Raw genomic sequence first — 21,879 nt, forward strand, 5'->3', positions numbered from 1 at the left:
ACTCCTGCGGGGAGTGTGTTAAGAAGTAGGGGCTAGGTAAATCATGTTTCGGAGGATGCATGTCTCGACCTTCGACTCTCCCAAGCCCATTTAAGGAGTTGCAGCGATGAGACAAGGTTCCAACTGGGAAGAAAATGGGGTAGATTTTTTAAATATATTTTTTAAATTGGATGGATTAGAAAGCAGGGAAAGACAGGGTGAAAGAGGAAATCTACCCTATATTTCTTTCTCCATGGAGGACTGCTTATATTCTAAATAACACTTGTGTCTGTCAGATAACCATCTGAGGGGCTTCCCAACAACATTCCACAGACCATGGGTTGAGATTGAGAAACAGTGCAGTCTAAACCCCTTACCATTGTGCCCTGGTCTAAACTCACTTACTGTGAACCTATAAACCTAAGCTCTAATATAAAGGCCCTATTGTTAACATCTGTATAGTCACCTTTATGTCACAGTGATCCAGTGACTATTAACATCTGTTGAGTCACCTTTATGTCACAGTGATCCAGTGACTATTAACATCTGTTGAGTCACCTTTATGTCACAGTGATCCAGTGACTATTAACATCTGTTGAGTCAGCTTTATGTCACAGTGATCCAGCGCCTGACACCATTCTAGAATGAACCTGTTGTATTGTCAGGGTATTGCTGTTAGATCTGTACTATTACACCTGAAGAAAATCAAGTTAATCAGTTGAATGGGACTTTCTGGCTCTCCTGTATGCAGCCCTTCCTGTGTATCCCTCCTGTATGCGTGGGGCTACAATAACTGCCAGGTGGGGTCAGGGTCCACGGCCAACCAGCCCAACCACAGGAGTTTGTCCAACTGTCTGCAGAACAAGGTGGCTGTTAGCGTCCCCTGCGGTCAAACCTCCTCTGGCTGTGGTTGAGAATGGAGAGTTGAGTGAGAGTGGCCACTGTTTGAACGTGGGTTTGATATTAAATGTGTTTAATATTTGTATTTAATCAGCCTGTGTGTGTTTCTCTCAGTTGTACTGCTGGGCAACAACAGGAATCAACTGACACCTTTAATTACTCATGATATACAGTATTCTGCCAGGGAAGCCTACTTCGCAGGTAACATTTAATTGAGAAGGAGTGGGGAAAGTATTTCTAACCCACAAGATGGTTACCTCATCAACTGGCAACACACAGAGTGATAGACAAACGTGCACACCAAAGACAGACATGCAATATTGCTGGAAATGTATTGGCAGATATTGTGTTAGGTTTGACTTTTTAAAACTTCTTAGGGCTATGCCCCTTTTTTCTCCATTTCCTGCCTGAATGATGTGCCCAAAGTAAATTGCCTGTAGCTCAGGACCTGAAGACAGGATATGCATATAATTATTACCATTGGAAAGAAAACACTTTGAAGTTTGTAGAAATGTTAAAATAATGTAGGAGAATATAACACAATAGATGTGGTAGGAGAAAATCCAAAGAAAAACAAACTGGAATACATTTTTTTGAGAGAGACCATCCTCTTAGAAATGCAAGAGAAAGGTCATATTGAAAATTAGCTTCCTGGATGCAATTCCTATGGCTTCCACAGGGTGTCAGCAATTTGTGGTCAAGGTTTCAGGTTTGCAACTTCAAAAACAAATAAGAAATAACAGTTTTAGTAGAAGGACCAAGACTTGAAATTCGTGTTTGTGCGCTCCATGAAGAAATTACGCACCTGCTAAAATCGGTTTCCTATTGAACATACTTCTTTCCGAAATAAATATTATAGTTTGTTTACATTTTAGGGTATCTGAGGAGTAAATATAAACGTATTTTGACTTGTTGAAACAAAGTTTAGGGGTAGATTTTCAGATTACTTTCTCTGCAAGTTGAACGAGTGGATTACTCAAATCGATGGCACCAACTAAACAGACTTTTTGTGATATAAAGAAGGAATTTATCTAACAAAACGACAATACAAATTATAGCTGGGACCCTTTGGATGACAAATCAGAGGAAGATTTTCAAAAGCAAGTGAATATTTAATCTTTATATGAGAATGTATGAAACCTGTGCCAGTGGAAAAATATTTTGATGTGGGGTGCCGTCCTCAAACAATCGCATGGCATGTTTTCGCTGTAATAGTTACTGTAAATCGGACAGTGCAGTTAGATTAACAGGAATTTAACCTTTCAGCCGATATAAGACACTTATATGTACCTAAATGCCATAATAATATTTATGATTATTTATTTGAATTGTGCGCCCTCCAGTTTCACTGGAAGTTGTCCCGCTAGCAGGACACCGATCCTTTTAAGCCAATAGTGGTTAACCAGGGGTGGAATTATGTCAATGTTGAGTAGATTTCTTGTGAGATTTGTTTATGACAGTTTGTAGTGGAACATGTATACTTTCAGCTACTTACTCATAGGTGGGCTGCGACCTGTTGGACACCCCTGTTCTACACAGACAAAATAGACCTACCCTCAGAGGACGCTATTGGTCAGCCCCATACACAGCCACACCCACCAAGACTTACTGACAAGGGGATTGATCAATATAGGGAAGGGTTAAAGACTCAGTGAGAGCTTGACTGCTACCAGTCAATCTCGTATATTGGGGTATAACTCCTCTATAGACCAAGGGTCATTGAGTTATAAAGGTCCAGAAACATGCAATACATACACATAACCAAGCAAACATCCAAAGTCAACAGTGATCCAGGCTGTCTATCCTGTATCATTGTGTTAGGTCTGCTGGACCTGGCCACGGCCTACTGTGACAACCAGGCTGTCTATGCTGTATCGTTGTGTTAGGTCTGCTGGACCTGGCCACGGCCTACTGTGACAACCAGGCTGTCTATGCTGTATCGTTGTGTTAGGTCTGCTGGACCTGGCCACGGCCTACTGTGACAACCAGGCTGTCTATCCTGTATCGTTGTGTTAGGTCTGCTGGACCTGGCCACGCCCAACTGTGACAACCAGGCTGTCTATCCTGTATCGTTGTGTTAGGTCTGCTGGACCTGGCCACGGCCTACTGTGACAACCAGGCTGTCTATCCTGTATCGTTGTGTTAGGTCTGCTGGACCTGGCCACGGCCTACTGTGACAACCAGGCTGTCTATCCTGTATCGTTGTGTTAGGTCTGCTGGACCTGGCCACGCCCAACTGTGACAACCAGGCTGTCTATGCTGTATCGTTGTGTTAGGTCTGCTGGACCTGGCCACGGCCTACTGTGACAACCAGGCTGTCTATCCTGTATCGTTGTGTTAGGTCTGCTGGACCTGGCCACGGCCTACTGTGACAACCAGGCTGTCTATCCTGTATCGTTGTGTTAGGTCTGCTGGACCTGGCCACGGCCTACTGTGACAACCAGGCTGTCTATCCTGTATCGTTGTGTTAGGTCTGCTGGACCTGGCCACGGCCTACTGTGACAACCAGGCTGTCTATCCTGTATCGTTGTGTTAGGTCTGCTGGACCTGGCCACGGCCTACTGTGACAACCAGGCTGTCTATCCTGTATCGTTGTGTTAGGTCTGCTGGACCTGGCCACGGCCTACTGTGACAACCAGGCTGTCTATCCTGTATCGTTGTGTTAGGTCTGCTGGACCTGGCCACGGCCTACTGTGACAACCAGGCTGTCTATCCTGTATCGTTGTGTTAGGTCTGCTGGACCTGGCCACGGCCTACTGTGACAACCAGGCTGTCTATCCTGTATCGTTGTGTTAGGTCTGCTGGACCTGGCCACGGCCTACTGTGACAACCAGGCTGTCTATCCTGTATCGTTGTGTTAGGTCTGCTGGACCTGGCCACGGCCTACTGTGACAACCAGGCTGTCTATCCTGTATCGTTGTGTTAGGTCTGCTGGACCTGGCCACGGCCTACTGTGACAACCAGGCTGTCTATCCTGTATCGTTGTGTTAGGTCTGCTGGACCTGGCCACGGCCTACTGTGACAACCAGGCTGTCTATCCTGTATCGTTGTGTTAGGTCTGCTGGACCTGGCCACGGCCTACTGTGACAACCAGGCTGTCTATCCTGTATCGTTGTGTTAGGTCTGCTGGACCTGGCCACGGCCTACTGTGACAACCAGGCTGTCTATCCTGTATCGTTGTGTTAGGTCTGCTGGACCTGGCCACGGCCTACTGTGACAACCAGGCTATCTATCCTGTATCGTTGTGTTAGGTCTGCTGGACCTGGCCACGGCCTACTGTGACAACCAGGCTGTCTATCCTGTATCGTTGTGTTAGGTCTGCTGGACCTGGCCACGGCCTACTGTGACAACCAGGCTGTCTATCCTGTATCGTTGTGTTAGGTCTGCTGGACCTGGCCACGGCCTACTGTGACAACCGCCTGAAGCGTCTGTCAGTACATCATCAAGAGAGTCTCACTGTTTGCCACGACGCAGAGGTCAGTCCCACCCCACACCTCACACCTAGCAACAGGTAACCCTTCATCCAATCTGCATTAACATATTTCACCCTGTAGCTGTGGTTAGGGAGCAACTTCTACCAAGCCTACTCCAGGGTTGTGTTCATTAGTGCAACTTCTACCAAGCCTACTCCAGAGACGTGTTCATTAGGGCACACCGTAGCAAAGAAGGACGAGCGTTTGTCATTGGACAGGTTTAATTAGTACCCCCCAGTTTCAGACCGTTTTCTTCCATTTCGTGCCTATTGAACACGACCCAGGAGGGTTAGGTTCAGTTGAGTTCTGGCTTAATTCCTATTCCGGTGTGATGGTTGGAGTGCTAACTTCCAATTTCCTGTTTAACCCTGTCGTGTTTCTCGGATCTGGAGGAGTTCTGCTTTAAGTTCTGTGTGTACCACCCGACGGCGGTGAACCAGACTGCGGCCTTCTGGCAGATCCAATGCATCCTGTTCAAAGAGTTAATCTGCAGAGCCAGACGCTCTGGAACCAGAACTGACCACTGAACCACGCTGATTCCCCTCCCACAGTCTCCCTCAAAGGGGGCTATGCTAAAGCTGCGCTAACAAGGTCCTGGCCTGCAGTCTGATACAGAGCCATCCAGCTGTCCCGTTAGCCTTAGTGTTAGCCACAGTGCCTGCTTCTGGTTGTGTCTACTGCACATGAGATTGGTGGCAAAGGACATTCAGAAGAAGCTACCCTAACCACTGTATTAGGGTTGTTAAAAACTTGTTTGATATAGGGGGCAGCATTTTCACTTTTGGAGGAATTGCGTGCCCATAGTGAACTGCCTCCTACTCTGTCCCAGATGCTATTGGATAGAAAACACTCTGAAGTTTCTAAAACTGTTTGAATGATGTCTGTGAGTATAACAGAACTCATATGGCAGGCAAAAACCTGAGAAAAAATCCAAGCAGGAAGTGAGAATTCTGAGACTGGTCGATGTTAAAGTCATCGCCTATTCAATTCCCTGTAATATATGGATCTGTTTGCACTTCCTACGCCTTCCACTATATGTCAACAGTCTCTAGAATGCTGAATGAAGCCTCTAGTGTGATGTGTGGCCGGATGGGAGGTGTGTCAGTCATTGGTCTGGCAGATTGCCAGTTCTTGCTCACGCGCTTTCCTCATGATATCGCCTTGCGTTCCATTACTTATACAGACATGAAGGAATGCTCCGGTTGGAACGTTATTGGATATATATGATAACAACATCCTAAAGATTGATTCTCTACTAAGTTTGACCAGTTTATTCGACTTGTAATATAACTTTTTGAAGTTTTCGTCCGACGTTTGCCTGCATCTGCGCGAGCGTTTGGACACGTGTACTACACATGCTAGCAAAAGTAGCTAATTGGACATAAGTAATGGACATTATCGAACAAAACAACGATTTATTGTGGAACTAGGACTCCTGGCAGTGCATTCTGATGAACATAATCAAAGGTAAGGGAATATTTATGATGTAATTTTGTATTTCTGATGACTCCAACATGGCGGATAAATGTTGTTAAATCTGAGCGCCGTCTCAGATTATTGCATGGTGTGCTTTTTACGTAAAGTTTTATTTAAATCTGACACAGCGGTTGCATTAAGAACAAGTGTATCTTTAATTCTGTGTAAAACATGTATCTTTCATCAAAGTTTATGATGAGTATTTCTGTTATTTGACGTGGCTCTGCAATTACTCCGGATATTTTAGAGGCATTTCTGAACATGGCGCCAATGTAAACCGAGATTTGTGGATATAAATAAGCACATTATCGAACAAAACATAAATGTATTGTGTAACATGATGTCCTATGAGTGTCATCTGATGAAGATCATCAAAGGTTAGTGATTAATTTTATCTCTATTTCTGTTTTTGTGACTACTATCTTTTGCTGGGAAAATGGCTGTGTTTTCCTGTGGCTATGTACTGAGCTAACATAATTGTTTGGTGTGCTTTCCCCGTAAATCCTTTTTGAAATCAGACATGTTGGCTGGATTCACACCATGAGTAGCTTTAATTTGGTGTCTTTCATGAGTGATTTCATGAAAGATTGATTTTTATAGTAATATATTTGAATTTGGCGTGCTACATTTTTTCTGGATTTTGGCCAAGTGGGACGCTACCGTCCCACCTATCCTAGAGAAGTTAAAGAATTGTTCTGAGGACGTATTAGATATCATCTTCTGTCTACCTTTGCGATTTGGTAGTGTCATCCTGCGTCTCTGGAGGCCAGTGTTTTTATTTTCCCTTTGTTCCTTCCAATCGTACGTGTGGATTGAGTTTGTTCTTGACAAGTGAGGAGCACGTCTGCACTTCCTGATGTGCAGTGGGTTGTGGGAGTGTGTGAGATTTAGTATGTATCTTATCACTATGGCCAGATATCACTCTGGTGATATCCATGCTCCAAAATGAAGAGGGTCTCAGGTTATAAAATGGTTGTCTTGTCATAGGGCTGGATTCAATCCATATCGCGGAAGAGCCGCGTAAAAATGTCAAGGTAATTTCCGATTGTGCAGACAACATCATGAAAATTCTGCGCACGCATCGATGAAGCCGTGCTTTGTGATGATTCTGAACGGTCAACTAGCTAGCGACAACGACACGAAGCTGCCATGGGCGGAATCCTACCTGGTTTGTTTTGGCTAGTTTTATGCCATGTGTTGTTTTTAGGTGTTTTGACTGATTTCATGTCAATGCTAATATGGCTAAAGAATTCGCTAGCTAGCTAACCATGCCAGAGTTCCCGAAGAACATTGGGTTGGCTGAGTTATTGGATGCAGTATTTTCAGCCTGTGTTGAAAGATGTTACAGATTATTTCAGACATAAGGTATTGTTACTTTTCAGTAATGTATGTACTATACTGTATCTCAGCTGTACAGAAATATTGTACAGGAATATTATAATTGCCTATTTTTATTATGCTTATTAAAAATCATTTGTAGATATATTTACTGACATACGGAGTGTGAGACGGCTGGGTCAGGTTGATATGACGAGTGTCAGGTTCCAGTTATGATTCCATTCCAACAATCAGTCATTTATTTCTATGACATGACATAACTATGACATAACTATGACATGACAATGACTACGACCACGACATGACTATGACATGACAATGACATGACTATGACATGACACAGACTCCAAAGTCTGTTCAAGAACGTTGAAGAACGTTTTGGGGAAAGGATTCCTTCCGTACAAACCGTCACTCAACGCAGCAAACGTTTAATCCAACTGAAAACAGCCCAGGTGAGTCAAAAAAAAAAATATAATACTAATCTTGTTGATGTCCTTTCTTAAAAAGGTATACCTGTTTTAACAATAGCCTAATAAAGGCAGGCAATCTGAAACCATGCTAAAATAGTGCACGTGACTTCCAGTAGTTTCCAAATGAACCGACATATGCAGCGTTGACCTTTAATCCAATGTCCTGGAACACGGTAACTTTGCCTTTGAAAGCTGCTTGTCTACAAACATGATTGAATCCCAATCAAAGTATGAGCGAGGATTGCATTTTGTTTGGACAGGCAGCCCAATTTGTATATTTTTTCACTAATTGCTCTTTTGACCAATCACATCAGATCTTTTTCAGAGCTTATCTGATTGGCCTAAACACCAAGCTTACAGTGGTGGAAAAAGTACCCAATTGTCATACTTGAGTAAAAGTAAAGATGACTTAATAGAAAATGACAAGTGAAAGTCACCCAGTAAAATACTACTTGAGTAAAAGTCTAAAGGTATTTGAATTTATATATACTTAAGTTTCAAAAGTAAATGGAATTGCTAAAATGTACTTAAGTATCAAAAGTATAAACCAGTTCTAATTCCTCATTAAGCAAAGCAAACAGCACCATTTATGTTTTTGGAGAGATAGCCAGGGGCACACTCCAACACTCAGGCATAATTTACAAACAAAGCGTTTGTGTTTAGTGAGTCCGTCAGATCAGACATTAGGGATGTTCTCTTGATAAGTATGTGAATTAGACAATTTTCCTGTCCTGCTAAGCATTCAAAATGTAACGAGTACTTTTAGGTATCAGGGAAAATGGAGTAAAAAGTACATTTTCTTTAGGAATGTAGTAAAGTAAAAGTTGGCAAAAATATAAATAGTAAAGATACCGCAAAAACGACTTAAGTACTTTAGACCATATCTTACAGCATGACGTAATAGTGAGGGTGGAGGGCATAATATGCCGGTTGCCATGCAGGTTCATGGTTCAAATCCAAGTGTGGTGTTTATTACCTCAGAATAAGGGAAACTCTAATCTGCCACAGACAAGTGTGGTGTTTATTACCTCAGAATAAGGGAAACTCTAGTCTGCCACAGACAAGTTTGGTTCTTCATTTATTACTGAATGAATAAAAAGTGTGCAAACATGTAACAGTGCAGTTAAAAGAAAAGTGCATGAGCAATTAGACACATGCAAGTTGTTCCTACCCATATGATTTAGGAATAACTCTGAACCCTAATCATGTAGATTATAAGAAGTTCTAAGTACAGAAGACGTTAAACATTTCAGTCCGGGATATGAAAATGAATGCTTTGAGGTACTACGCAATGCAACGATTTCACATACAAATATACACTGAGTATACTAAACATTTGGAACACCTTAATATTGAGTTGCATCCCCCCATTGCTCTCAGAACAGCCTCAATTCATCAGGGCATGGACTCTACAAGGTGTCGAAGGAGTTTCACAGGGATGTTGGCCCATGTTGACTCCATAGTAGTGTAAAGCTGGCTGTCCTTTTGGTGGTTGACCATTCTTGATACACACGGGAAACTGTTGAGTGTGAAAAACCCAGCAGTGCTGCAGTTCTTGACACAAACCAGTATGATTGGCACCTACTACCATACCCGTTTAAAGGGACTTAAATCGTTTGTCATGTCCATTCACCCTCTGAATGGCACACATACACAATCCATGTCACAAGGCTAAAACATCCTTCTGTAACCTGTCTCCTCCCCTTCATCTACACGGATTGAAGTGGATTTAACAAGTGACATATATAAGGGATTATAGATTTCACCTGGTCAGTCTGTCATGGAAAGAGAAGGTGTTCTTAATGTTTAGTATACTTGCTATCAACACAATAGCAACACTTTTTGGGACCTATTTATATAAAAATATATATTGTTTAAAGTTAAAACATCCTTTTGTTACTAGCAAGCAAAATGGCAGCCTCTTGTTTCATAATTGGTTCTCGGTCTCGGAGGTTGAACATACAGTATAAACAACAACAGTACTTTTTTGGGGGGGATTATAATATTGACAAGGTAAGAAAGTGGAACTACGTGAAAACTATTGTGAAATCAAATTCTCAATATGGCTGCAAAATGCACCCCATAAAATCTTGTGATGCCAATGAACTGAATGGGGGAAGGTGGTTTATGGGGGTTGTAGTTGATCTGGCAGGGCTGCTTATCTCTTCAGGGCTGACCTGGCATCCCTTATGGCTGCCGTAGCTCTCTGTAACTCCATTTGCTTCTTCTTAAACTCTGAACAAAGGGGGAGAATACATTAGATTTAGATTTCACAAGCTTTAAAAAAATAAGAAGCCTTAACATTCACACAATGCTATGAAAACTCCTGTACACCAGTAATTAAACCACCAATTCTCACCTCTCTCCTGCTCTGAGAGCATCTGTGATAATTTTCCAGAAGCCTCCATCACTCTCAGAGAGAGATCATAATCTGAGAGCGAGAAACAAAGTCACTGATTCTGATAATATGCTCCCAACATGGATTCATTTTATACAACCCAACCGTGCCACTCACCCTCCTGACTGGCCTTATCCGACAGGATCCTATTGGAGATGCTGACCATGTCAGAGAAGAAGGTGGTGAAGATGGACTGTGTACAGCCTGCTTCGTTACACCTTCCCCAGAACACTCTGCTGGCTGCAGAGTCAGAGCCAGAAGCAATAGGTGAACCCAGGCCTCCGGGCCCAGCCGGAGGACGATTGGAGACAGAGTGTGGAGAGGAGACAGGGGTGAAACAGCAATCAGGGGGGACGGGTGAGACTGGTGGACTGGTACGAGTAGGTGTGTTGGTGACATTGAGTGGACCAGAGTGGACGGATGATATGGGACCAAGTGTGAGAGAGCTGCCATGTCGACCAGAGAGGACAGGTGAACCAGGACTAGCCGCAGAACACGGCTGAGAACTGCACACTGAGAGGAGAGAGAACAAAAAATGTCTGCATTATCAAAGCTTTTCCAAGACTAAACTGATAAGTAGGGATAGTAAGGAGTGTAGGAGGTGAGTAGTTACCTGAGATGTTTGTGTCCTGAGAGGGTTCTTCAGACGCCACACACAGCATCACAGGCAGCAACAGACTCTGAGACTCAGCATCCAATATAGAGATACAGTAATGATCAAACCAATGGTTTAGGACCAGGATAGAGACACGGTAATGATCAAACCAATGGTTTAGGACCAGGATAGAGACACGGTAATGATCAAACCAATGGTTTAGGACCAGGATAGAGACACGGTAATGATCAAACCAATGGTTTAGGACCAGGATAGAGACACGGTAATGATCAAACCAATAGTTTAGGACCAGGATAGAGACACAGTAATGCCACAGGAAGTGTTGGACAAGAATAGTCAGAGTTGTGTAACTCACTGAGTCTATGACTGTATGGTCCCCATCGCTATCGTCTCTGTTTTCAGGTTCTGGCTGACATCCTGAGGAAAACCACAGTGGTTTTGTTATTATCAGGTTTGATATTAAACCTCCTGGCAATATGCTGTGTGTGTGTACCCTGACATGTTTTACCTGTGGTGAGAGCCTCAGCATGATTTCTGGGATGTAGAGAGAAATATTATTTTTCTAACGTCACTGTACAATACAGAGGCAGGCAACTGTTATCTCCCTCCCTCCCTTTCTAGAATATTTGGCCTACACAGGAACCGCCTCAACACTGAAAAGATAACATGTCTCATGATTGGGTTTTCATACCCATCAGACTAAACATGCACTGCCACCATTGAAAGTAGTTTTATTGATACCAGACTGGAGCACCATCATCATTACCTGTGTTCAGAGAACACACCGTCTTCTAGATCAGACTCCAAAGGGGCTAACTCCATGTCAATTCCATTCACATCTCCGTCTGTTACAGAACATACACAAATACTAATCAATGCAATGTAACACTCGTCTTTGTAAAAACTATATTGAACAAAAATATAAATGCAACATGTAAAGTGTTTCTCGAGATAAAAGATCCCATAAATGTTCCATATGCACAAAAAGCTTATTTCTCTCATATTTCTTGCACAAATGTGTTTTTTGCATCCCTGTTAGTGAGCATTTCTCTTTTGCCAAGATAATCCATCCAGCCGACAGGTGTGGTATATCAAGAAGCTGATTAAACAGCATGATCATTACACAGGTGCAGCTTGTGCTGGGGACAATAAAAGGCCACTAAAATTTGCAGTTTTGTCACACAACACAATGCTACAGATGTCTCTGTAGCAAGTGTATCTGTAGCACTGTAGCAAGTTTTGAGGGAGTGTGCAATTGGCACGCTGACTGCAGGAATGTCCACAAGAGCTGTTGCCAGAGAATTTTATGTTAATTCTCTGCCATAAGCCCCCTCCAACGTAATTTTAGAGAATTTGGCAGTACATCCAACCGGCCTCACAATCACAGACCACGTGTAACCACACCAGCCCAGGACCTCCACATCTGGCTTCATCACCTGTGGGATCGTCTGAGACCAGCCACCCGGACAGCTGATGAAACTGAGGAGTATTTCTGTCTGTAATAAAGCCCTTTTGTGGGGGAAAACCCATTCTGATTGGCTGGGCCTGGCTCCCCAGTGGGTGGGCCTATGCTCTCCCTGGCCCACCAATGGCTGCACATCTGCCCAGTCATGTGAAATCCATAGATTAGGGCCTAATGAACTTATTTCAATTGACTGATTTCCTTATATGAACTGTAACTCAGTAAAATGTTTGAAATTGTTGCGTTTATATTTTTGTTCAGTATAAATATAAATCGACAATAATCAAGATAATGGAAAGGGATCCTACTGGAAGAATAAAGTAACCTGAGTTTGAGAAATCGTCCTGAATACTCTTGCTTCCCTTTCTGGACTTTTTTGATGATTTCACTTCCGGTCTGTGACAGAAAAAGTAACAACTTACGCAGTGTTCAGAAAAATAGTGCCCAGAGAATTAAAGAGACATATTTACATATTTAACTTTTTGACAGCAAAGAATGTTAATAAAGCTACATGCACTCAAAAAGTGAAACAGAACAGGGCAGGTCAGCATCAAAGAAACAGATCACCCAACTTCAACATGCATACAGAATTCCATACTCACGTGCTAGAGGAGCTCAACCGTCTCTGTTTCAACAGCAAAAACAAAGAGATTACGGTTCACTATGATATTATCATATATGATTACATGAGCATGTTCCATGACTTTCTTAACTGAAGACATACATCCATTCTCAACAGCTAAATACACACCTTGGGTGTTTGTTTCTGCCGTCGTTTAGTAGACATGTTGGAGTCACTATGGGAAGATGAGGGTCCTGCCACTGCATCAAGTCCTTTATAATTGAAACATACATTTCTACATGATAAATCTGATCTTTAAACTACAGGGAAACACAACCAAAGGAGAAGTCAAGTCTATGTTGATGTGAGTCATTGGAGACAAATGACTTACCTTTCAGCTCTTTCTGCAATGACTGTGGTTCATCCTTTTCACAATTTAACCTGAGTGACAGAGACAGACATGCCAGGCTCTCACAACTACATAATAAAGCACTGTACTGACATCAATGATAGAAATCAAGGAGCAAAGATGAATGGGATGGAAGGATGAAAGAAGGAAGAGATGACACACAGAAAGCTACCATTGCTGCAATGCTATCACACATTTTCCTACCTTAGGGACACAGACCTTCAAAAAGAATCACTATGAGACATAATAGTCACCCCAACCCGAACTCCCTAGCTCATGGACTAGGTCAGCTAGTCAGCATCAAAGAAACAGATCACCCAACTTCAACATGTATACATAATTCCATACTCACGTGCTAGAGGAGCTCAACCGTCTCTGTTTCAACAGCAAAAGCAAAGAGATTACGGTTCACTATGATATTATCATATATGATTACATGAGCATGTTCCATGACTTTCTTAACTGCAGACATACATCCATTCTCAACAGCTAAATACACACCTTGGGTGTTTGTTTCTGCCGTCGTTTAGTAGACATGTTGGAGTCACTATGGGAAGATGAGGGTCCTGCCACTGCATCAAGTCCTTTACAATTGAAACATACATTTCTACATGATAAATCTGATCTTTAAACTACAGGGAAACACAACCAAAGGAGAAGTCAAGTCTATGTTGATGTGAGTCATTGGAGACAAATGACTTACCTTTCAGCTCTTTCTGCAATGACTGTGGTTTATGCTTTTCACAATACAACCTAGGTGACAGAGACAGACATGCCAGGCTCTCACAACTACATAATAAAGCACTGTACTGACATCAATGATAGAAATCAAGGAGCAAAGATGTTGTTTTGGAATGAAAAACGCCTCCTCATACTCACTTGTCAATGCCACTATCCATGTGTTCTAGACTGAGGCTTTCCTCTTTCCTCTCACAGACCAGACAAAACAACTGGAAATGGGAATGGAAATTGATTCATTTATTTGTATTTGCTTCTTAGAATTTAGCTGGATGATGTAGTTCAATGATGGCCAGCGGACAGGGATAGTGACCAGGTAATCAGTCATATATAGGCCTAGCTATTAACTATCCATTCCACAATTGTCCTGTATGTGTGTTATTACAGTTCAGTCAGTGGAATACAGACCTTGGGTGACATTTCTCCATTGTTGTTCATCGCTGTGTCTGAATCACCGTTGAAAGACAAAGCTCTACTCACTGTTTCATTGGTTGCTGTGTTGAGACAGAAACATCCCTCATCAACATGTCAAAGAAACACCTCAATAACTTACTGGACCTACCAGCTGGACCTGCCAGCTGGACCGGCAGAGGCTGCGTGTTTGTGTACAAAGCCAGGAAGATTTGCCCTGATTAACTAATAGGTATTTAAATCAACTAAACACATCCAGATGGATATTGGGATGAACAAATCAATTGATGTCTACTATAGTAACAGTTACTCAGGTAGCCTACAGGCATGAACCAGCCACCTCACCTGCTATCTCCAGATTATGCTTCTGACAGTACAACCTGTAAAACACAGAGACAGTCATAGAGACCCATTTAATAACATGCTCATGACCTTTATCTACGTCCCCAGAGTCAGATGAACTCATGGATGCCATTTGTAGGTCTCTGCATCCAGTATGAAGGAAGTTAGAGGTAGTTTCGTGAGCCAATGCTAACTATCGTTAGCGCAATGACTGAAAGTCTATGGTAGCGCATTGCGCTAACCCTAGTATGCAACTTCCACCTGCACGCAGAGAGATAAAAATGGCATCCACAAGTTCATCTGACTGGGGAAGTAGATAATTATTGTTTGTTTGTTTTTGCCTTTTTCATTTGGACACTTGAAAACAAGATGGTGCATCTCAAAAGAATTCATCCTGCAAAATTTCAACTAAATAAATAAAGGGCTTCATTGCCAAAATCCTGAAGTATCCCTTTAAATTGGTCAGTGAGAACCACCTCTCATTTGCAATGAAGTTGAAAAATATATTTCACAGTTGTTTAGAAAGAAAAGACATTGTGCCTTGCACTTACGTAAACTTCTCTTCTCTATGGTCATCGAAGTTTTGGGCCCCATCTCGCACAGCGCAGGGGTAGTGGTAGGACTTCTTACAACGTTTCACCTCACATCCCACCGTGGCACCCTTCTTCTTACATCTGTAACAAATCTGGGTAGGAGAAAAAGTACAGTAAGCAACAGTTTGTTTTGTAATGGCTACATTAGATAACTAAACATAATACATAACTAGAGGATCTGACGAAAACAGACTTAATTCCTTCAAACAACCAAGGGAAACAATAAAATAACCTCACCAGTCTGTTTCCCCTTTTCAACTCGATAAGGACGTCTTCCACAGAGAAACCAAACAAGTCGTCAAACTCTGGCGAATTCTGGCAAATAATCCCTGAGGAATACAGCTGCAATTCAGACAACACATGGAAGAGCAGAGAGTTAAAGGTGCAATCTGGGATTCAAACAACAATCTGGGATTATCATAGATGGTCAGTCCTTGCATCTATGAGTTTGAGTGGTTACATAACACGTATCTCCCCCCAAAAATACAAATACAAATAAAACACATAATAGGTCTAAATGTTAGGTAAACAATCAAATTCACAGATGGGAGGACTGACCATCCATGAGATCAACATTAGTTTTAACCATGTTTTGAAGCCATTCAGTGTGTGTTTACAATTACATTGTTTACAAACAAACAATGGAAAAAAGTTATTTTGGGGGTTCTGATTGGGTATGATAGTTGTACTAAACTCATAAGGCATGCAAGGCCGCGGGAAGATGTTTTGGGGTGGGGGATTTTCTCCCCGCTCTGCTGACGAGTATTTTTTCTCCTAATGCAGGGTTTCCAAACTCGGTCCTAGTTGGTTATTTGAATCAGCTGTGTGGTGCTAGGGCAAATAACTAAACGTGCACCCAGTGGGGGCCCCAGGACCGAGTTTGGGAAACTCTGGTCTAACCAAAACGACCTAGAAAAGCACTGTAATCGCTCAGCACAATTTTTTATTTATTTAACCTTTATTTAACTAGGCAAGACAGTTAAGAACAAATTCTTATTTACAATGACAGCCTACCCCAGCCAAACCATCCCCTAACCCGGGCGATGCTGGGCCAATTGTGCACTGCCCTATGGGACTCCCGATCATAGCCAGTTGTGATACTGCCAGGGATTAAACCAGGGTCTGTAGCACTGAGATGCAGTGCCTTAGACCGCTATGCCTCTGGGGAGCAGTTGGGGGACACCCAGGACCGAGTTTGGGGAAACCCTGGGGTAGACATAAATAGAATAGGAAATTACTATGAAATAATACAATGTTTCAGTTTTGTATATTACTTTTTATATTTTTTATTACTTTATTTTGAATTCCTTAAAGTCATCTCATCTCTGCTCAGACAGTAGCAGCCAAACAGCTCTCCGTAGCCGATGTGAGCAAGAACTTTAGCCAGGTCAACATTCGCAAGGCCGCAGGGCCAGACGGATTACCAGGACGTGTACTTAGAGCATGCGCGGACCAACTGTCAAGTGTCTTCACTGACATTATCAACCTCTCCCTGACCAAGTCTGTAATACCTACATGTTTCAAGAAGACCACCATAGTCCCTGTGCCCAGGAACACTAAGGTAACCTGCCTAAATGACTACCGCCCCGTCACACTTCCATCTGTAGCCATGAAGTGCTTTGAAAGGCTGGTCATGGCTCACATCAACACCATCATCCCAGAAACCCTAGACCCACTCTAATTCGCATAGCGCCCCAACATATCCACAGATGACGCAATCTCAATTGTACTCCACACTGCCCTTTCCCACCTGGACAAAAGGAACACCTGTGTGTGAATGCTGTTCATTGACTACAGCTCAGCGTTCAACACCATAGTGCCGACAAAGCTCATCACTAAGCTAAGGACCCTGGGACTGAACACCTTCCTCTGTCACTGGATCTTGGACTTCCTGACGAGCCGCCCCCAGGTGGTAAGGATAGGTAACAACACATCTGCCACGCTGATCCTCAACACGGGGGCCCGTCAGGGGTGCTCGCTTAGTCCCCTCCTGCACTCCCTGTTACCCACGACGTGGCCAGGCACGACTGCGTGGCCAGGCACGACTCAAACACCATCATTAAGTTTGCTGACGACACAACGGTGGTAGGCCTGATCACCGACGAGACAGCCTATAGGCTGGAAGTGTGGTGCCAGGACAACAACCTCTCCCTCAACGTGAGCAAGACAAACGAGCTGATCATCAACAACAGGAAAAGGAGGGCCAAACAGGCCCCCATTAACATCAACAGGGCTGTAGTGGAGCAGGTCGGGAGCTTCAAGTTCCTTGGTGTCCACATCACCAACAAACTATCATGGTCCAAACACACCAAGACAGTCGTGAAGAGGACATGACAATGTCTATTACCCCTCAGGAGACTGAAAACATTTGGCATGGGTCCCCAGATCCTCAAAAAGTTCTACAGCTGCACCATTGAGGGCATCCTGACCGGTTGCATCACTGCCTGGTATGTAAACTGTTCAGCATCCGACCATAGGGCGCTACAGAGGGTAGTGCGTACGGCCCAGTACATCACTGGGGCCAAGCTTCCTGCCATCCAGCGCCTCTATGCTAGTCGGTGTCAGAGGAAAGCCCAAATAAATGTTAAAAAGACTCCAGCCACCCAAGCGAAACTGTTCTCTCTGCTATTGCATGGCAAGCGGTACTGGAGCGCCAAGTCTAGGTCCAAAAGGCTCCTTCTACCCCCAAGCCATAAGACTGCTGAACAAATAATCAAATAGGCACCTGGACTATTTACATTGACACTCCCCCCATTTGTTTTCACACTGCTGCTACTCGCTGTTTATTATCCATGCATAGTCACTTTACCCCTACCTACATATACAAATAACCTTGACTATCCTGTACCCCAGCACATTGACTCGGTACTGTTAACCCCTAAGGTTATATATAGCCTCGTTATTGTTTTACTTAAGTTTATTTTCTTAAAATCTATTTTCTTGAAACTACATTGTTGATTAAGGGCTTTTAAGTAAGCATTTCATGGTAAGGTCTACCTACACCTGTTGTATTTGGCACATTTGACAAATCAAATTTGATTTGACCTTTCTCTGTACTCCCCGTACTGTCCTGTCTTTAGTCATCCTATTTAGCTAGGCTAGCTGCAGAGTTGTCTGACTATATCATTTGACTAGTTCTTCAAAGATGACGAGGAATACTTTCAAACTGTCTACCCCTCTATCTCGTCGTTGTTGTGTACATTCCTCTCTCATGCGATCTACGTGCATCCGACCTAATGTAGGAGGGATTTATGACTTTGTGGCTGTTGAACTAATTACGAAACGGAAAAAAACAGGCCAAATGGATTATGGTCATTGTAGTTAATTATTACGTTTGCGCTGAACTAGGTTGAATATTTGCTTAATGAAAACTCCCTTTCGCCCAGCGTCCCACATCGTTCTTGAGATGATTTCTCTCGTGAATGATTTGATTTCTCTAGAGAAAAAGCGCGTTGGGATCACAAAAAAAATAAAACGAACTAAATGGAATCGACGTCCGTTATTTAGTTGTTTAATAACAAAAAAATATTTCGGTTAATCGTTCCGTATTACCCCCAAATAACTGGCAAGTGCAAGTGACGTAACTGATTGAAACGCTATTAGCGCGTACCCGCTAACAATTTCACATCCGTTACACATGCAGCCTATCTAATCTGTAAAGGTGTCCTTCTTTAGTGGTCTCCTATCGTAACCAAGCCCAAATAGTGCCCCACCAAAAACAGTACAGTATGAAGATGGGCTAAAACTGCTCCTCCAATAGAAATCCCTCGATCACACTTGTAGGCATTGTCATGGCGACGTTGTCTAGCAAAGGCATAACGGTCGTGTGCATGTGCACGCTGTCAAATCAAAGGCACTCCTTCGATATGAAGTTGTTTTTTACAAAAATGTAAATGTGTCACTTTCACGAGGTTGGAGCAACAAAATGTTCAACTAAGACACTGGCTCGAATCTATGTTGTGCTTTAGGATTGAGAAGTGTGCGCTCTGAATTTACGAATGGACATTCTGACAATGCTCTGAATTTACGAACGTCCAGAGCGCACACTTCCTAAACCGGTATGTTCCGCAAACGTTCCCGGAACTCTCGCGATGTTGCACCTTTGGGTTTAGAAACCCTGTGGCCCCACTGTCAACTGGGTTTACCACAGCTTGTTAGCTCAGTGTTTCCCAAACTCGGTCCTCTGGACCCCAAGGGGTGCACGCCGTAACACTACACAGCTGATTCAAATGATCAAATCTTGATGATTACTTTAATCAGCTGTGTAGTGCATAGGGAATACACCAAAACGATCCCTTGGGGATCTCGAGTGCTGGCGCAAAAACTCAAACGTGCACCCCTTGTGGTCAAGAGGACTGAGTTTGGAAAACCCTGTTAACTCGTTTTAGTTCTTTACTAGCCTATCAGTACCAAAATCTTCAACAAAAGAAAAATTACCCGCGTAGTTTCAATAACAGGTCGCAGCAATAGAGCTTTTAATCTTACCAAGCAGTTCTGATGAGCGGTGACAGAACCTTTCGTTGATAGCGGTCCAGTTGTCCGATTTTCCTCGGACGTTTGACAAAGTACGCATTGGACTTTCTTACCATGTTGATCGGTACCCATCCTGTAGGTGTTCGTGTATTATCTTTCGCAACAACTTCCCAAAATCAGAAAATTGTTCGCGCCAACCTCCGTTGTCAGTCTGCCACTTCGAAATTCCGTGTTGGCTGGGCATCCGGTTTCGCTTCTTCAGAAATGTTGTCGAGACAAGACTCGGTGTGGTTTTAGTTTCATTCTACTTGGGGGTGCAAGAGGGCATTGTGCACTGCCAACCACAGTAAACGGCAGGGATCGTCAACTATACTTAACAAAAATACAAACGCAACAATGTCTAAGATTTTACTAAGTTAATGAGGAAATCAGTCTATTGAAATAAATTAGGCCCTAATCTATGGATTTCACATGACTGGGAATACAGATATGCATCTGTTGGTCAAAGACGCCCTAAAAGAAAAGGATCTCGTCATGGTCTTTCTGTGCATTCAAATTGCCATCGATAAAATGCAATGGTGTACCATCCCCCCACCACCATGGGGCACTCTGTTCACAACATTGACATTAGCAAACCGCTGGCCCACATGACCATACACGTGGTCTGTGGTTAATTTCAAACCTTGCTCACGTTTGTTACCATCACGTGTCTCTATTTAGTTTATGAATAGTTGGGAACATATTTCTTAAATTAAAATCAACTGGAGCTCATTTCCTGGTGTTTTATGTCCACCAATGAAAATGTTTAAATATGTTTCTCAGAAAAGTTGCAGAACCCTGGTATAACAATACATTCTGAGAAATCCTCTTTGCCACCTAGTTGTTTCCTCCCTTTCCACTGCAGAGCATGTGCAGAAACTTTGTCATTTGTACCTTTCACTATATAAAAAAGTAAAGTTCAGGACATTTTTCCATCTGAAATAATCACAACTAATTTACATAACAAGTTTAATTCATTCCCAGAAGGTCACAGGTCTCAACTTTACTCACAAGTATACTATATTACAGTGTATTCTAAATAATTTATCTTATAGTACTAGTGGACATAGTAACCGTTAATAAAACATTTGATCTACTAATTTGCACATTCAGTATATTAGGATATATTAAGTCTGTTAAGGGTTAGTGAGCATATAACATACAGTACAGAGGGAGACTAAGATTCACCTACTAACATCACCAATAACCTCAGAACCAATGTCTGTCAAAAGATTATATTACCAATTACTAATTTAATGTATAACATGCCACTCAAGTTAGTGGCCAGGGTGAAAAACTGCATTCAAATGTCACAGAGTTCAGATATTATAGAGTCAAATATCACAGAGTTAAAGTTTGAACATGGGTAGAAAAATATGTCAAATACAAAAGGTTTGAAATATTTACATTTCGGTTAAAAGGAGGATCTGTTTTTCCTGACGAGGGGATTGGACCATGGAATACTCCAGGTCCTATACCTTCCTAATTTGACCATATTACTCCAGTGCTAGCCTCCCTACACTGGCTTCCTGTTAAGGCAAGGGCTGATTTCAAGGTTTTACTGTTAACCTACAAAGCGTTACATGGGCTCGCTCCTACCTATCTTTCCGAGTTGGTCCTGCCGTACATACCTACACGTACGCTACGGTCACAAGACGCAGGCCTCCTAACTGTCCCTAGAATTTCTAAGCAAACAGCTGGAGGCAGGGCTTTCTCCTATAGATCTCCATTTTTATGGAATGGTCTGCCTACCCATGTGAGAGACGCAGACTCGGTCTCAACCTTTAAGTCTTTATTGAAGACTCATCTCTTCAGTAGGTCCTATGATTGAGTGTAGTCTGGCCCAGGAGTGTGAAGGTGAACGGAAAGGCTCTGGAGCAACGAACCGCCCTTGCTGTCTCTGCCTGGCCGGTTCCCCTCTCTCCATTGGGATTCTCTGCCTCTAACCCTATTACAGGGGCTGAGTCACTGGCTTACTGGTGCTCTTCCATGCCATCCCTAGGAGGGGTGCGTCACTCGAGTGGGTTGAGTCACTGATGTGATCTTCCTGTCTGGGTTGGCGCCCCCCCTTGGGTTGTGCCGTGGCGGAGATCTTTGTGGGCTATACTCGGCCTTGTCTCAGGATGGTAAGTTGGTGGCTGAAGATATCCCTCTAGTGGTGTGGGGGCTGTGCTTTGGCAAAGTGGGTGGGGTTATATCC

General features: G+C 43.0%; 1 protein-coding gene across 8 annotated transcripts; it reads right to left on the reverse strand.

Moving 5' to 3' along the window:
* Positions 1-8,695: 8,695 nt before the first annotated feature.
* On the reverse strand, positions 8,696-19,964 carry LOC120058488. Of its 8 annotated transcripts, none has more exons than XM_039007181.1 (20): positions 19,653-19,958; positions 15,405-15,509; positions 15,126-15,259; positions 14,578-14,612; positions 14,230-14,315; positions 13,963-14,033; positions 13,787-13,836; positions 13,585-13,667; positions 13,436-13,458; positions 13,066-13,115; positions 12,864-12,946; positions 12,715-12,737; positions 12,438-12,508; positions 11,417-11,495; positions 11,159-11,184; positions 10,926-11,067; positions 10,648-10,883; positions 10,152-10,547; positions 9,996-10,067; positions 8,696-9,871 (listed from the first exon to the last, which is right to left on the reverse strand). In XM_039007181.1, exons 1-20 carry the CDS (start codon positions 19,770-19,772, stop codon positions 9,795-9,797), a joined length of 1,962 nt encoding a protein of 653 aa, XP_038863109.1. In that variant the 5' UTR covers positions 19,773-19,958; the 3' UTR covers positions 8,696-9,794. The 8 variants fall into 8 exon arrangements, with proteins under 8 accessions (XP_038863109.1, XP_038863115.1, XP_038863116.1 ...); XM_039007187.1 differs by having other exon boundaries at positions 10,648-10,720; positions 11,006-11,067; positions 19,653-19,948; XM_039007188.1 differs by having other exon boundaries at positions 10,648-10,714; positions 11,006-11,067; positions 19,653-19,947.
* Positions 19,965-21,879: the final 1,915 nt, after the last annotated feature.

The sequence above is a fragment of the Salvelinus namaycush genome, chromosome 13, assembly GCF_016432855.1.
Source record: "Salvelinus namaycush isolate Seneca chromosome 13, SaNama_1.0, whole genome shotgun sequence".
NCBI classification, from domain to species: Eukaryota; Metazoa; Chordata; class Actinopteri; order Salmoniformes; family Salmonidae; genus Salvelinus; species Salvelinus namaycush.